Genomic DNA, 17,306 nt, shown 5'->3' with positions numbered 1-17,306 from the left:
TATATTATACTTTGCTTATTGCTCATTGCTTATTGCTTATTGTTGTTTAATTTCTGTAGCTAAATGATAGCTTCAGTGAAAGCTACTGAGAAGGACTCATGTAGAATCATTGTCTTTCTAAGCAAAATATGGAAGAGAAAATTTAAATATAGGACCGAGCACAAAATAAAAAGTGTAAGAGGTTCTGAAGACATTGTGGTCATTCAAAGTCAAACCGGCACTGAAAGTGTACATGTGAGGTAAGTAGAAGGTTCAGTAGATCAGGCAAACTGAAAAAGTCTTCAGAACAGAGGGAAAGACAGAATACTTTTATCCCACAAGCACCTGTATCAGTCATTTACTGGCAAAAGCTACATGTTGTTGTACTGTTATCAAGTGAGGAACATAGAGGTCTCAAAAGTCCATCTGCTGTGTATATTGGGCATATTCCCAGCAGGTTTTGATAATAAGGTGGCAAAAGTTGTTTTGCCATCTTGTGGGATGTTCACTCTGATGCGTTATCTCAGAGGTCTCCATTACCTTATAGAAGAGAAAAAAAAGCTATCTGCAACATATGTTGACATCAACTGAAATTAAAATTGAGACCATGACAGTTAAGAATGGGAGCTGGGCAACTTGGCTGTGATGCAGAACAAAATGTAGCAATTTTTGTAATTAAAGCTGACACACAGCTAGTGGACACAAAAGAGCAGAAACTATTCTATACTGAGAGGATGTTTCTTAGCCTTCATATGGAAAACAATTGCAAAAAGAGGAAAAAGTTATCACAACTGGTGAATTTGTCCTATTACTTTTCATTTCTCCTATTTATTTATTTAAAATCGGAAATTAAGAATTCTACCTCTAATGAATCGTAATATTGATACTCAATTATATCAAGTCTTCCCTTTGAAATATTGGAAATGACATTTTTTTCCCCAAAGAACAGAAGTAAAGTCTAAAGAATCATATTTCCCTGTTTTTACATACCACCTAGGTTTCTTTTTCTTTAAGACAAATCTGTTTCAAACACTTTATATCCTGAATGCATGCACTAGATCTATATATTTTAAAAAAATCCACAAAAGGGATTTTTGGACTCGATGATCCAACTCAAGATATTCTATGATAATCTGTGATAAAACTTATGAACAAAAGCTGCCTCAGAGACACTGCAGCATGTTACCTGAGGTTTCTGTCTGCCAATAGGTGGCAGAGGCTGTGCTGTGGAGAAAGTCGGAGGCCTTGTACAAGTTGGCCAGTCATAGAGCTCATAGGCAAAGGGACTCTTAATTTGCTGCCATCTGTGGCTCAATGGCTTTGACTTCCGTAGCAGCAGTTCCATCGGATCTGGGGACTTTCTGAATGGTGAATTGTAGATGCCTGCAATCTGAGGAGAAGATGGGGTTATCTTTGACTTCAACTAACTTAGAAGTCATTCTTGGATTTATTCTATAAATCAACCAATTAAAAACCCCTATATAATAAACAGTTCTACACAAAGTTTCTGACAACTACTGACACGGGATAGATCTATAGTTTAAATATATCTCTGGGCATTGCATTACAGTTACAAAAGGGTTTAAATAGGATAATGTAATGTATAGTCTGGGTTTCAGCCCTTCAAATGGGGGTAGCTTTTATTTTATGGAAGGAAGAGCTTCTTGTATCTCAGACCCATGTTTTCTTTCAGTCACATTCAATCTTCCACCTTCCAAAGCAGTAGTCAAAGAAACATGCCAGTTTTCCCTTAAAAAATAATTAAGGGACAAATTTGCATCTAGTTTTAAAGGCAAACTATTATAGTTGTTTTGAAATTTAAAGTTTAATTTAAATTCCAATTTAAATTCCTATACACAATAGGAACAACAATATATTACCAATTATTTCCAAACACATACTTAAATAGTAAAATAAATGCTTATGCAAGGGAACATAACTCTCGTCCCTTCAAACTCTGTGCTAGCTGACTTACAACGTGGACTAAGACAGTGGCAACTGCAGCATTTTTAAAAGTAAAACTGAGTGATTAGTTAAGGGAAAATATAAGAGAATTCATGGAATACCAAAAACCAGTAATTGCTTTTTTCCAACAAAATGTTCACATTCAATTCCTTTAACTATTCAAATGTATTTAGTTTTAATAGTATAAAACTTACGAAAACCAAAAATTTAGAATAAAAATTTCTGAATTGTGAATTAAACTGAAAGATTCATTCTTCACTGAATTTGATATCTCATTTTTTCAGGATACATCATTAATTGCATCACTAGTGTGATCTAAGATAACAATTACTAATGTAAAGCATACATTTCAAATTCTGAACTAGTAATCTATGTCATTAACAATCTGTGAATATCTAGCAAGTCAAAATTATGTGACAGATGTTCCCAAATCCTTCCTATAAATGTAGGGATTTTATCAGTTATATATAAACAATTCTCAAACAGACATATGTGAGTTTACTGAATTAATGATGAACTGATAAACATAAGAATTCCTATACCATATTGCACAAAGCCACTAAATCTCCTATAAAACAGATGATATATGCTTAAAATACACCTGGCAAAAATTAATGTAAAGATATTGAGTTGCTTTAAGGATAATTATATTTTTGACAACAGTATACTCAGAGTATTTTAAGACTTTTGAAGTAGATTTGCTCAGTTAAAATATATTGTCCTTTGCTTTTATCATAATTTTAATTGCTAAGAAGTATTGAATAAAAATAGTAGGAAAATAAATCAGTTTCATGATGCAGGGAAAGGTAAGGAAAGAGTAAGTGTTTAAAATCTTGCAGTTCTCCTTTGGAACACTACTGAGGATCCATGAGAAAACTAAGTAGAGCATCAGCCTCCTCATAAAGTATTAAACTCTTGGGGCTGAGAGGATTGAACACTCCCCAATTAGCTCTAATGCATTTTTCATTAACATATCCTACTGGGAAGTTCCAATATATTGTGTCAAAACAGTTAAATAAGGCCCATATAAAACTTACTGTTTAATGGACAAAAATATTAAGAGGTGGCAGCTTATTCAAAATATTGTTGGGCTATTTAAAATTTTATGGGCTATATTCTTCAACTCTGTAAGTGATCTGGCCCTAATGACAATTTATTTTGGCCCTCTGTTATATGTTACCCTCTTAGTGCAAACCCTGTAACCTATTCCGCTACACTCTCAGTCTAAATGTGGAATGGGAAAGAGGGCATGAATAGAGATAAGTGGTAGAAACATATGTATGCCAAACAACCACTGGTTGTTCCTTCAGCTTTTCAGGATTCGAAACTAAAATGGCAGGGATCCATGCTTCAAATAGCAGGCAAGCAGAATCACTGGAGTGAATGCGAAATTGCAAGTCCATCAGTATGATCTGTAAAATCCAGCTGCATCTTAAAAGTTTGGTTCTACAAGTCTGGCTCTTACTCTCATAAACATCCCATAAAGTTACAGATTCTCCTAATGCTGTTATTATTTTTGTAGTATTTCATACATTGTCCTCTTGCAATTTTCTTATCAGCCCAGTACATTTTTGCTTGCGAACACTCGGTGACCTGTAAGTGCTACATAAACATAAGTTCCATATGTTGTCTCAGGCTTTATTGCACTGTTCCACAATTATTGAATGCATTTACTCTATATACTTGTTGCACAAGTTCTCTCAAATACAAACTGCCACAGTCAAGGTCTTCCATATAAATGAGATTCCATGCTGGAGATATACAAAGCAGCTCTATGCCATGGTCATTATGGCTCTTCACCCATTGGTCCTACTGTGGCCATCAGATCTACCTACATTCTGATCAGTGAATTTTTGGCTTCACTCTGTTGATAACAGTAAAATAGAAAAGTGATTGTCTGTGACTACCTTCTTTTCACATTTCACTGAACTGCTCATTGTATTGTTACTTTATCTTTCCACCCATTCTACACCATCTATGTTCAGCTGTTGTATCCTACCTAATGTGGAGACTGTGCGTTCTAGCTGTGCCATGTTCTAGCCTCTGCAGAGGTCCGTAGCTACTGGGAGAGATACTGCTCTCTCACAGTACATCTGTGAAACACACATTTTACAGAAAACTACAATGTCACTGAAAATGTAAATGTTTTCCAGAAGAAAAACATCTCCACGTTTACCACTGAGAATCCGGGTGATCTGGAATAAACCACTATGGCATAATAACGACTCTCTGAAGTTGGCGGGCATGGATTTGTTGATCAGTAGCAAATCCTGCTCAGGGCTGCATCTGCCCAAAATTTACCCCCCTTTCTAAGCCTTTTCTTTAAAAAATAAAATAAAATTTTAAAAAGCTGAAAAGCAAATTAGGTAGGAAATTTTAACAACAACAACAACAACAAAATTAGATTATTTCAATCTACATAGCACAGGTTTGGGTTTTGTTTCCTCAAAGTGGAAAAATAAATTTTAAATAATTTAAACATTTTTCCTCTGAAGAATTACAGGCAAGAATAACTTTAAAGTGATGTGCTGTCTGGGCTCTAAGAAATGGCGTTGCTTCCGTTAGTCATAGTTAGAGCAAGTAGAAATGGCTCCATGAGTATAATGGCTTTCTGAAACTGCATTTTGCAATCTATATTGAGATACTATGTATATTCTACTTTACTTTTCTTTGTTTAAATGTTTGGCAGTAGAAAAAACTATGGTTCATAAAGGGTTCAAACACTGTGAAATGCTGCTGAATATCTCAAGGTGCACAAATAGGATTGGCTTTTAGGACTTTTAATGACACCAAAATTAGCCATAATGGATGTGGGAATCCATTGATTCAGTGTCTTTTGAATTATTATTGCTGAAAAGGTGTCTTAACAAAGACCTATCTTTTGTTCTTCTTTTTTTACATATCTTCAGGTTAAACACAAACAGATAGTGTACCAACTGAAACCAGATTTGGAGTTTTAGTGAGGCTAGTCAGACACTTTAAAAGTTGTTGCTTCTTCTACAGTTAAAACTCTTGGTAAGATCTGGGTCAAAATTGATTATGAAGTGCATTTTTAAATAATAATTTTTGAAGCAATCCTTGTTAATTACTTTACATTTTAATTATATATGTTCAAGTATTCAAACAGACAGATAGCAGAGCAATCAGCAGAGTTAGCATCTAGATAGATAAAATTAATACTAATTTACTTTAAATTCCCCAAGGTTTGTAGTAAGCTTTTAGGCCTAGATTTAAAATTGGCAAAGTTTGGTAGGAGAGACAAGGGGATGAGTTTGTTTCTACTTTCCAGTTCAGACCAATCTCTGGCAAAATTGCTTCCCTTCATTTTTAAATATCTCTGCAAATCAGAGTCTTATTTTTGCAATTTCTTGCACATGTGCTGTGCGCTGATGGATGCCCTATTCACTCTATCCTCTGCAGGGAGCTGGCAGTCTGCAGAAATCTAAGAATCTGGAGGATCAAAGTCTTTGGTACTTAATAAATTTGCATATCCTCTTGAGACCAGTACAATGTGTTAAAAGCATTACTTCATCTTTTCCCTACTTTAATACAATATTCTCTCAACTACAAAACTATTGTAGTTAATACTGCTTTTTCAATGGCAGAAAAGTATCTATTTTGAGATATTACCTCATACGTTGATTTCAATATTTTTCGCACCTTTAGTCCGTAAGAAAATATGCTACCCTCCAAAATATTATGACGGGTTACAAAAAGTACCTCTTGTCTGCAGGGAGAATTACACATTTTTCTATACCTGTGTTCTTCACAACTAAGAAGGCCCTCTGTCAAAGCCAGCTTTCTGGGACTTCATTTCCAGGAACAATTTTCTAAAGTGACAAACACTGTAGGGAAATCTGTGCTAAATGTTAAAAAACCTGAGACTGAGTTATTTGCAGTACTGTCATGCTAACTTCCACCTCAATAAGACCAAAGAAATCTCGGGAGGGGACTTGGCTAATAGCTTCTTACTGACCTCCTTGCATCAGGCCCTTCTGGTGAATGGTGGCCCAGTGGTGAATATGGCAAATGAGCTGTGAAAGCACAGATATTTTTTTTTAAGACTATGGTTCTGACTCGTCAGGGAAAATAAAAAAAAAGAGAGAAATGAGTTATACAACAGATATATTTTTTCCCTAGAATTCTCTACCCCAGACCTTCCATCATGGAAACCCAAGCATGACCTGGAATATTAATTGTGTCAGGTCAAGCATACTGGCAAATGTACCATTTGTTACCCAGTCATCCTTAGCATTACATTCATATTTTGAATCATTTTGCATTTCTAACACTCTATCATTTAGTTTCCTCCCAATCATTTTCTTATCTTTATAATTAATGGCGGCATATAAAGAAAGAAGAAAAAACATAAGAAAACAAATCTTAATTTAATGAACATTAGCAAAGAAAAGATTTGTTGGTTGTGGTTTTTTTATATTCTGTACTGCTTTCACCTCTAATCCTATATTTAGTCTATGTTGTAGAATATCCTTTTTTGCCTTTTCCTGTTTATCATTTCTATATGGAGAGAAAGACTTAACTGTTTTTTCCCAGGATACAACAAAGAAATATTAAGGAGCTTGTCTTGAAAGCTAAACTATGAAGGAAGGGAGCAGCAAAATAAATAGAAAGAAGGAAGCAAGAAAGGAAAGAAAAAGGTGCAGGTAGAAAGGGAAAGACAAGGCTCTGTTGATTATGTATAGTTCCTCAGAAAAGATTGGTGATCCCAAGTGGTATAACAAAACGTGAACAGTTTTAGATGCTGCGATATTTATTTATGAATGAATGATTTCTTATTCTTCTTTCTTATGTTTTGACTGAGCTTTTACAGTCTACATATAAAATTCCAAACAAAATATGTCCTAATAGATACAACGTAGCTACTGCACTGCAAATAATCATAGAATCATTTAGGTTGACCTTCAAGATCATCAAGTCCAACTGTTAACCTAGCACTGCCAAGTCCACCACTACACCATGTCCCCAAGTGCCACATCTACATGTCTTTTAAATACCTCCAGGGATGGTGACTCAACCATTTCCCTGGGCAGCCTGTTCCAATGCTTGACAACTCTTTCGGTGAATAAATTTTTCCTGATATCCAGTCTAAACCTCCCCTGGCACAACTTGAGGCCATTTCCTCTTGTCCTATTGCTTGTTACTTGGGAGAAGAGACTGACCCCCACCTCGCTACAACCTCCTTCCAGGTGGTTGTAGAGAGCAATAAGGTCTCCCCTCAGCCTCCTCTTCTCCAGGCTAAACAACCCCAGTTCCCTCAGCCGCTCCTCATCAGACTTGTGCTTTAGACCCTTCACCAGCTTCGTTGCTCTTCTTTGGACACGCTCCAGCACCTCAATGTCTCTCTTGCAGTGGGGGGCCCAAAACTGAACACAGTATTCGAGGTGCGGCCTCACCAGTGCTGAGTACAGGGGGACAATCACTTCCCTAGTCCTGCTGGCCACACTATTCCTGATACAAGCCAGGATGCTATTGGCCTTCTTGGCCACCTGGGCACACTGCCTGCTCATATTCAGCCGGCTATCGACCAACGGTCCCAGGTCCTTTTCCGCTGAGCAGCTTTCCAGCCACTCTTCCCCAAGTCTGTAGCGTTGCAATTGCACACATGCAAAATTAAAAATCGATGAAGTTGAGCTGAAGATAAAATATAAGCAGGAAGTCAATAGAAAGTGTATCCTCATATCTTTAAAATATTTTTTACTGTACTTTAGCTAAACTATAATAAAGGTATGATCTGTTTTAATTACTTTTCCATATCAACTCTGAAAGTCTGAAATAATCAACATATATAGTGAATATAAATGTTTCTCTGAACAGTCATTTAATCTTGGAAAAAATAGCTTTGAGGAAGGAAGCCTTTGCAAGTTATTGTCACAGTAAGAACCTAAATAAAGTCCTACTTTCTCATTCTGGTCTTTTAATAAGGAGTTAAATGAGAAGGAAAATACTTCAACAAAGTAGGGACTTAACTTGAAAATCCTTTTGTGCTCCATTGTAATTTGTAAAAAAACTAAGCAAGCTGAGAGGAGAGGTAAGAGATCTTTAAAAGCCATAAAAGTAAAAGCATGAAGGAGAGCTGTGAATGAAATATTTGCTAGAGATGGGATTGCTGAATCAACACTGACCAGTGCACTTCATCATAATTATCAGGACATACTACTGCCAGGGGATTTATAAAAATCCCACTCAGCAAATAATTGCCCTGCTGTTAGGAGATAGTCGGAGTGTTAACACACTGTCACAGTCCAGCGTTTAGTAAGATATTCAACATTCAATTACTCTTGCTGAGAACTAAAAGGAAACATGATCATTTCTCAGCTACTGCAGTTATGCTTCCACAGGAATTCCAGTGAATAATCTTGTTAATCCTCAGATATAGTTTCTCTAGGAGGTAAAAGAAATACCTTAAAACATTAATGATTCACAAGGAAAAAACGTGTTTGTATGATGCTGCAACCATGTCAGTAAAATAAAAGGAATTTAAAACTTCTAAATAACTAGTTTATTACAGGCTGTCAGAATATTCCATATGTAGTGAAGATAAAAGGATAATATCTTTAATACGAAATTTACTGGGAAAAGAGACATCTATAAAAATTCTGTAAAACACTGTTCTAGCAACAAGTATAATAAAACTATATCCATGAACTCAAATTTGAAACATCAAAATATTTAAGTCACATTAGAATGTATTCTGCTAGGAATAACCTGTGATTTTTAACTAATATGAACACATGTTTATATTAACAATTAAGAAATATAGTGTAAACTTTATTCAGATATTGGAAAAATACCATGGTGTGGTTAAATATTCCAATTTGCGATAAAATTTCCTTACCATGGCTGACAATAGGAAAAATGTTAGCCAGCTTTATAAACGTAGGTTCAGTTCTCACTGAGCTAATGCTACTCCTTAGGCCTGATACTGTAATCCTTACAAAAATACACTCTCAGGAATTTCATCTAAATAAGAATTGGAGGACCTAGCCTGTTACTGTACCTAAGGTATTTTAGCTTTGTTTGAGATACTGCTTTTATGCAGAGACTGAAGAATTCATAAATGAGTGATGAGTAGCGTATATTCTTTCAAGTGGGATTAATTACCTGTCTTCTGCTTAATATATATTCTGTTTAAACAGAGTAATAGAAGCATTAATTATTGCTATTCTGCCTTCAGATTTTAAAGCTTGGTTCAGTCCTTTTCATCTGTGAAATGTTTGCTTGATATCAAAATAATAATGCCATCATGTTTTAAATGCACATTTATAAGTAAACCAGGCTGCAATTTTATGGACTATACAATGAGGTGTTAAGGAAACATTCAAGTCCAGTATCCTGGCCACAGACCATAAAATCAACCTCTAAACCTGCACAGGCACTAAGTTCAATTGCAGGAAACAAAACTGTAATTGAGTCTCCAAACAGGTACCAACTGTTTGGGTATTTAGGCAACAAGACAAAAGAGAGAAAAACTCTTCGTTTAATGCATGGGTCATTGTGGCACAATATCCAAAACACAGCAGCCCAGCAAATGCAGCGGCATCCCCAAAATGTATCCACCTTTCATTGATTCTCTTTCTAACTGAGGCTTACTCTGTCAAATGTAATTCTTACGCAGACTCTTGATGACTTGACTAAATCAAGGATAATAATTTGAATGAGTGAGTGATGACATGGGAAACAATACTCTTATGATGAAGACACAAAACAGAGACAGAGCATTCAAAGTTCTCTTACTGAGTTCTCATTTGACTTCCAACTGATTTCAAAACAAGCAGAAAAATACATTTTAACTTGCTTAATGACTTTATTTTTAAAATAGGAATAGGAAATTCCATTACTGTTATCATTTTTTCTTTAAGAACTGCTAGGGTGAGTATGGGATCATGTACAAATTCTAGGAATGTCTGAAAACCAACCTGTTTCTACAACCACCCTGTATAAATGGGAATTAAAGAGCTTAGTCTGAAGAATAATTTCTGAAGGTGATTTTATTCTTCCAGTCTCAATAACTGCATGTGAAAACACAGACACTGTTTCCTTACTTCACAGGGTTATTTTGTGGCTAGAATTATTTATGATTGTGAGAAGTTTTCAGAGCCTTAAAACACTCATTTAAATGTGTGACATTATTTACAACTTTAAAATTAAAATTTCTTCTACTGTCATTGTCAAAATGGAAAAGATCAGCTTTGTAAGAAAAAAATCAGCCCAAAATTCACTCCTTTTCTCAGTGGAGTGAGAAAATCCTTGTAATTATACCATTTAGTATCTTTGAAATTGTAACACCAGGAGTTACCTACAACAATATATCAGAAGACAGGAGAAGCTCTTCTTAACAGATAGAGATAGAAATCACACAGAAATTTCCTTTGTTAATGAAATAATTACTAAATACAGAATTAATTCAATTCTCCAAAAATACATATATGCAGCTAAACAATGTAACATTTCATTGCTTTTCCTTGTTCCTTATGTCTGTTGCATTGTGCTTACATGTGAATCTTCCCTCACGGACATATATTCTGACAGATTTATTAAACAATTTGCTGTAGTAAACCTATGGGATTAGACAATGACTAAAAACTCGAAAAGTGGCAGTATGTTTAACAGAGCAGTTCTCAATGAGACCAATAAACAATGAGGTGAAGGTTTAATGAATGGTCATAGTATTGTATACAGGAAAGAATAAAGAGGAGGGAACAGAGCCATGTTAGTCAGATTAGTAAAGGTAGTCAGAAATTAGTAGAAAAGAGTGATATGATAAGAAAAAATTAAAAGATGAAGATTTTATTAAAAGACTGTTGAAATAGAAAAACTGGAAGCAAAGAAAACATGCAAAATAAAGGTAAAGAAAACAATAGATGCGGGAAGATATGAAGTTTTCATCATGTCCATTGCACGACAGATGCAATTCCCAAATTAACAGTATATATTAGATACTAAACAAAAGCATTGAATATTGAATAAACTGTGCCAGTTAATGAAAGAACTTTACCATTATACTATTCACTTGCCTAAGAGCTGAAAAACAAAAGAATTGGTGTGTACATCACTCATCTTGAAGTCTCATTAAAGCAAGGATACCATCAGTGACACTTCTTAATCAACAGGAGGGTTTGCTGTTGAGAAATGTACGGCATTTTATCTTCATGACTTCTCCCATGTCATTCCTAACCTCCCTCTTCTTATGTATGCACTTATCTCTTACTTAGCATGTACTTCTTCTGATATAATAGTTTCAAAAATCACCTGAGCAAGACCGTACATCACATCAAACTTGTATAAACACCAGATGGACTACTACACATCAACCAAATTTATCCCAGTAACAATTTCAGGAATGTCAGTGGAGTTCCACTCTGTGCAAGTGTGTGTGAATGTGGCTCTGTGTGTGAGCTATTTAGTTGATATTTGCACTACATTGTAATTTCCTTGCAATATAGATTCTTTCTTAAATGTGTGTACCACATCATTCACAAAGCCAACATTCAATATATAACTCACTTTTACCAGTTTTCTGACCCTGCAGCAATCCAACCCTTTTGCCACCCCAATTGACAGCAATACACAAAATGTGGTCATGTTTTTCTAAGATCTCAGCATGTACACTTTTGATAGATCACACAGCTTGTCCTTTAAACTCTGCCATTAATCCTACCCACAGGAGTTGAGCAAGAAGTTTGTTGTCTAGAAAAAAGCCACACAAATAGAGATTATGCAATTCAGATGCTGAAAATGACAGTTTAAGTAGAGACCTTCTAGCTAGTGGATTTTTACATGACTAATGCTAGATGCAGAGGTGCTAAATGCTGTAATACATGGTATATACAGAGATGCCTATGCTATAATAACATATGCTTAGTATGAGTGGCATGGCTAGTAACAAGCTATTTAGAAGAAGCTCTGAGAAATATTGCCATGTCTACATGGATATGCCTTTAAACAACTGAGCTTGCATAGGATCAATCACAGAACAGCACTCAAACTTCACATCCTATTGTGTGTTAACCTCTTTCTAATGACAGATGATTTTTCACTGTAAACTCTTTCTCGTTTCTTTGCACAGTTATGCAGTTATCAAGCAAACTGAAATTATTTTATAATAAGAAGCCTTTAGGAAAAATAGAATTTGCAATACTGTCACAGAACATGAGTAAAATTATTACATTTTTTCTATTTTTAAGTTCATTCACTCACTATCTTTAAAAAATGGGATGTGAATATCTTGTTTGCTGGGAAGTGTGGCAAAGGGAGAAATTATTGATTTCTGTTGGAAGCACTTTCACTTACCACTTGTGCTAGAATTAGACTTATGAGAAGAGTGAATGGGAAAGAAGTACTTCTCACTGACACTGGGGAGAAATACGTCTGGAATGGTGCATAGCCATCTATTTCTTATAGGAGGTAGCTTATGGTGTTAGCAGATAGCACTTTCCCATCCTCTTCCCATTGCTCCCTAACCTACGGAGTTACCCTTTTCTGGGCATGAAGATCACCACGCTTGCCATCTTAGTTTTGGCTTTGATTGTACTTGCCCTTTCTAGGGAGACAACCACCATTTCTTAGAGAAAAAGAAAGGCTAATTGAAAAGGATATGAGCAAAACTGGAAAATCTACGGAAGTTGTAAACTTTGTCACTAAATTATTTTGGCAGAGTGTGCACCAGATAGATTCTGGAGGTATATGTTTGCTTCCAGCACTTGCATTCTTTTTACATCACCATGATACTGTGTTGAGTGGCAGAATTACAGTCCTGAGTGTTCCCAGGATGAGTAAGCCCAAAGGGCAAGACTGGACTCAAATTCTAAGAGAACTAAAGATTTTTGATTGTGTGTGCAAATCACTTAAAGGTCATTTTTGGAATTCAGACCTAGTGGAACTAACCTTCTAGACATAAACATTTTTCTTTGTTCAGGTACAATGTCTTCCAGGATCACAAACAGCTCAGTAACTGGCTGAGCTGTTTGTCCTTCTTTTTGGCAGAAACATTAAGCAACATTAACTGAGATTCCTTTCAAGTGAACTGAGGTTGTGTGTATAGTGCCCCACGAGGCACAAGAGTTGAATGATTTTCCTGTAGTGAATACCTGTGAATAGACTGATACATCTGACTTCCAATGTGGAAGTGAATGCACGAAAAAGGCTTGCTGATCAAACACACCTGTCACAAGTACTGTAAGGAGGATTTAATGTAAATTGAGAATCCTTTGGAAATAACATTTTATAAAAACAGAACACTGTAGCATGAAGTGCTTTATATACTAATGCTATTTAAATGTAGCTGCAAGCCTGCCTGAGAGCTAGGGAAGCTCACTCTCTCCTCTTTAATTTAAATAGGATTTTTTATGGTACAAGCTTTGGAAAGTACTCAGAAATATCTGACTTCTTGGCAGAGAAGTGATGAGTGGATATTAAACATCCATGGATAGGTGGGGATGTTCAGTGATAGGGGCACCTACATTAAAAAAAAATTAACCATTTTAGTTCATCTTCAGGAGGTATTAGTACTTATAATGAATGATAATTTCATCCCCTGAATGTTTTAGAGACAGGATAATAAAATTACAACAGTAAAGAGGAAGGAAATAAAATGTAAAAGGTAAGAGCTAATTCATTCTTCATGCTAGCTCAGTCCTTGGCCTTTCCTGAACAGACACTGCCAATAGTAACAAATTATGTATAATCATTTTGTGATGTGGACTGTTCACTCGGGACTAAGCTGAAATGACCAAACTTGCAGCCTTGTCTCTTAAACTGTGGATCTGAAGACCAAAGGCCAGAGCTTTATCCACTGAGTCCTCACCTTTATAAGAATAAAAGTGCCAGGTGTCCAGAGACAGAGTGGGTGTCAAACAGTGTCATTTTAGACCAATTGTTTTTCAAGTTCTTACAGGACAGCACATTAGGTTAGAAGCATATTAATCAGTTGTGTCTTCTGAATACTCATTAGCCTGCTCAGGGAAGGATTTTGCAGCTTTTTTTCTTCCTCACTTTGAACATTTACACCTGAAGTAAGTGCATTAACTTCAATAGAATTAACTCCTGATTTCCAGTAGGGTAAAAAGGGGACACACAGAGTCAGTGTATGTTTATGAATTCCCATCTCTGTTGACAGGAAAATTGTAATAAGGAATACCTTAGCATTGAACAGAATTTGAATTTAAAACATTTTACTCTAGGAACTGACAAACATGAAATAATGACTGATACAATTGATAAAAGTGATATAATTTTGAGTTCACAATAACTACAGAAAGTCAAAACGAAACTGGTCTGAAAAACAAAAGCTGAAAAGTAATCTTGGGGCATGTTTTTGCTACCTTTATACACAAAAACCCTAATCCAGAGTCCACAGAAGTTTGCTAAATGACTCCGATTACCCTAAAGTGGAATTGCTTATGGAGTATGGGTGTTACACAGAGAGAGTAAGAATGGAAAAACTTGGTTCTCATTGCTGAAATTAAAACTTTTCACTGTTACTCACTTGATGCTAACATTTCCTTCCTCCTCACAGAACATTATTCTTAGGTTTGTTTTGTTTTTTTTTAATTGTTTTCTATAGTGCTAAACTCTTAAAGAGTTATTGTCTCACATGTTTATGTCTCCCTGGAAAGGGTTATCTCAGTCAAGACTAGTTCCATTTTAAAACTTCCTTATTTTGTAGCACCAGCTATTATATCCCTACAAGTAATCCTTTCCAATGCATTAGTTCAATGGGAATAAATATGGGCAAATATCAGCCACATGTCTAAACACATTAGCGTTGACTCAACAGAGAGACAGTGACACACTCGTGCAGGCACTGAAAACTAAAGGAACTACTGTGATCCAAAAAGATAACTCATGTCTTGTTACCAGCAGTTACTAAAAGAAGTGTCATAGATTTTGTAACTTTTACAACAAAAAGGGCCTATTATTACACACGGGCTTTGTTCTTCTCTTGCAGCTCTAAATTACCTAGGAGCTTATGAGCAGCATCTGTTCACAAACTGCGAAAGGATATCAGGAGAAATTGCCACCCTACTAAAGATGGCTGGAAAGTGACAGATTGTACTGTTGCTCGGAGTGGAAGAGGCAAGCCGCAGAACCTCACCAAATTGTGGAGAAAGAATAAGGCACTTTGCAGTTGCATATTCTCCTGTGATGGAATACCAGGGACAGTATACGCTGTGAAATGAGCACGATGCAAAACAATACTGCAAGGAGAATGAGTGAACTTGCTCTTCCAAGGAAGCACAATTTGAGAGCTAGTTAGTGTTGTGGGCCTAGATCTCTTATCACACTCTCTCTGTTTAGGTTATTCCTTTTCTGAGTATGAAGAGAGGCAGGAATGGGAGGAATACAGAGGCAAAAAGTGAACATCTTAATAATCCAAAAATGGAAAGCTCTACAACAAAATACTGCAAGTCCTTCAACTAACAATTGCTGGAAACTAGGAGAGTATTCTTGGCATGTCATTATATTGCCCCATTGCCCCATTTTATTGCTCTTCCCTAGGCACATGATGTTGGCCACTGTCAAAACTAGGATGCTGGGCCAGAGGAGCCTTCAGTCTAACTCAGTTAGATCTTCTAATTGATCAGCGCCCAACAGAGAGAAGATTCTGTACATAAATCAAGAGTAGGCATTCACACACAACTGCATGATTAATTTTACTCAAGGTCTCAATAGTTAAAGCATTCAGATAGATAGAACAGAAGATCCCACAGAACAGAGGACCAGTATTAACTCATCTAATCTCAGCACGATTTATCACAGAGCAGAAAGTCCAGGTTTGGAACAAGTTTGGGAGTCAGTCCACCAGCCAGAGCAATGATAAGCTTAAGTGATGCATGTACAACATCACATTTTCAATAATGTCAAAGTACATTTTGTTATTGTGTGACAAAGCTTTCATAGACATCATATCACAAAGAACTTTGGCTTTCTGGACTAGTTTTACATTCATTCTCTCTGACAAAACGTAAATGTGGTTTATCTGTTTAGAAACAGAGGAAAGCTGAAGAAAAGAGAATTATAATTCTCTTTTAGCTCACCCAGTACTGTGGGATATATGGGAAAAAACTATAGAGTAAAGGGAAAAGATTCATTGCTCTACTGATTCTCCAATCCTTTTCTCAGTGACAGGAGAAACTGTAACAGCAAAAGGCTTTTTCAGCTGTGGCACTCTGAAGACTGTTTCCATAGGAATCTTTTCCTGATCTCAATGACTTTACAAGACACACACCAGTCCACTCCTTCCACCACTTCTCCTGTTCTGGCTCCTTTCAGTTACCACTGTCTTCTGCCCCATACCACACTGTGGACTTGCAGGTCCTCTACCTGGGTAGCAACAGTAGTGCTAGCAGCAGCTGACAAACTTGCTCCCACTCACAGCATTGCTGCTTGCTCTGTCAGCAGATACTTACTTAAACAATACAGGTCTGCATTCTAACTTGATAGTGATCTTTGGATTTAGTCTATTATATACCTAATTCTAATCATCATTGTAAGACAAAGACCAACTGCAAAATTTCTTGGAAGGCTGGAAATACTAATGACAGGAATCATGCAAGCACATGTTCCAACAAATATGGGCTCTTCATACCCACTTCTACAAAGTGCCATCAATGTATTTAGCAATTCTATCTTTCATTGACTTTGAAGGCAGTTTGTCAGGTTTGTCCATTGCAGAGGATGGCCCTTCCTACGAATGTCAGCCTTGCAAATATGACAAAGAGCAGAAGTAAGAACCTATTCAATGAGAGTGAATTTTGTTAATACAGAAAGGGGAACTACAGGGACATAGAAGGGTAATCTACATAGGTAAACATATTTACAATAGAAAACCACATTTAATAAGTAGTTCATCTATTAATGACAACTAAAAAAAAAAGGATCATTATCATGGTAGTGGAAATAGCATACTGTGATTATGGACTAATAAGAAAAATTTAATTATTATAAGTTTCATGTCCCAATAAGAAATTACAATGCAGTTCATTATAAACCAGATAAAAACAATTAAAAAATACATCTGCACTGTTATTTCTATTGTGTTACCAATAAGAAATGACAAAAAATATTCTTAACAAAGCCAAAGGCTTGTTAAATATGTACTGCAATTTTTATCACGTTCATCATGAAGTCAGAATTTATCAGACTGATACTGTAAAAACCAACAAGGAAAACATTGTTATAGATCTATAAATTTTAAAATCTGAAATATAGAGAATCTTATTTTTTTAATGGAATTTAGTTTGGAAGCCCCACAGTTGCCACCTCACAGATTTATTTCCTGCTGTATTTTACACTGGAATGTCTTGCAACAAGCAACCAGTAGGTGGAGCACACAACATAAC

The 17,306-nt window shown here is 35.9% G+C and overlaps 1 protein-coding gene across 1 annotated transcript in view; it reads right to left on the bottom strand.

The window, feature by feature from the left end:
* The window catches only part of SPATA17 (spermatogenesis associated 17), a 100,165-nt gene that overhangs the window by 34,154 nt on the left and 48,705 nt on the right, over positions 1 to 17,306 (bottom strand). The window contains exon 7 of the mRNA XM_072856961.1: positions 1,166 to 1,369. Coding sequence (XP_072713062.1) covers positions 1,166 to 1,369 — 204 coding nt within the window. The remainder of the gene's footprint in view (positions 1 to 1,165; positions 1,370 to 17,306) is intronic.

The sequence above is a fragment of the Ciconia boyciana genome, chromosome 3 (genome assembly GCF_034638445.1).
Source record: "Ciconia boyciana chromosome 3, ASM3463844v1, whole genome shotgun sequence".
Lineage (NCBI taxonomy): Eukaryota > Metazoa > Chordata > Aves > Ciconiiformes > Ciconiidae > Ciconia > Ciconia boyciana.
This window is presented reverse-complemented; position numbering and strand designations above follow the sequence as displayed.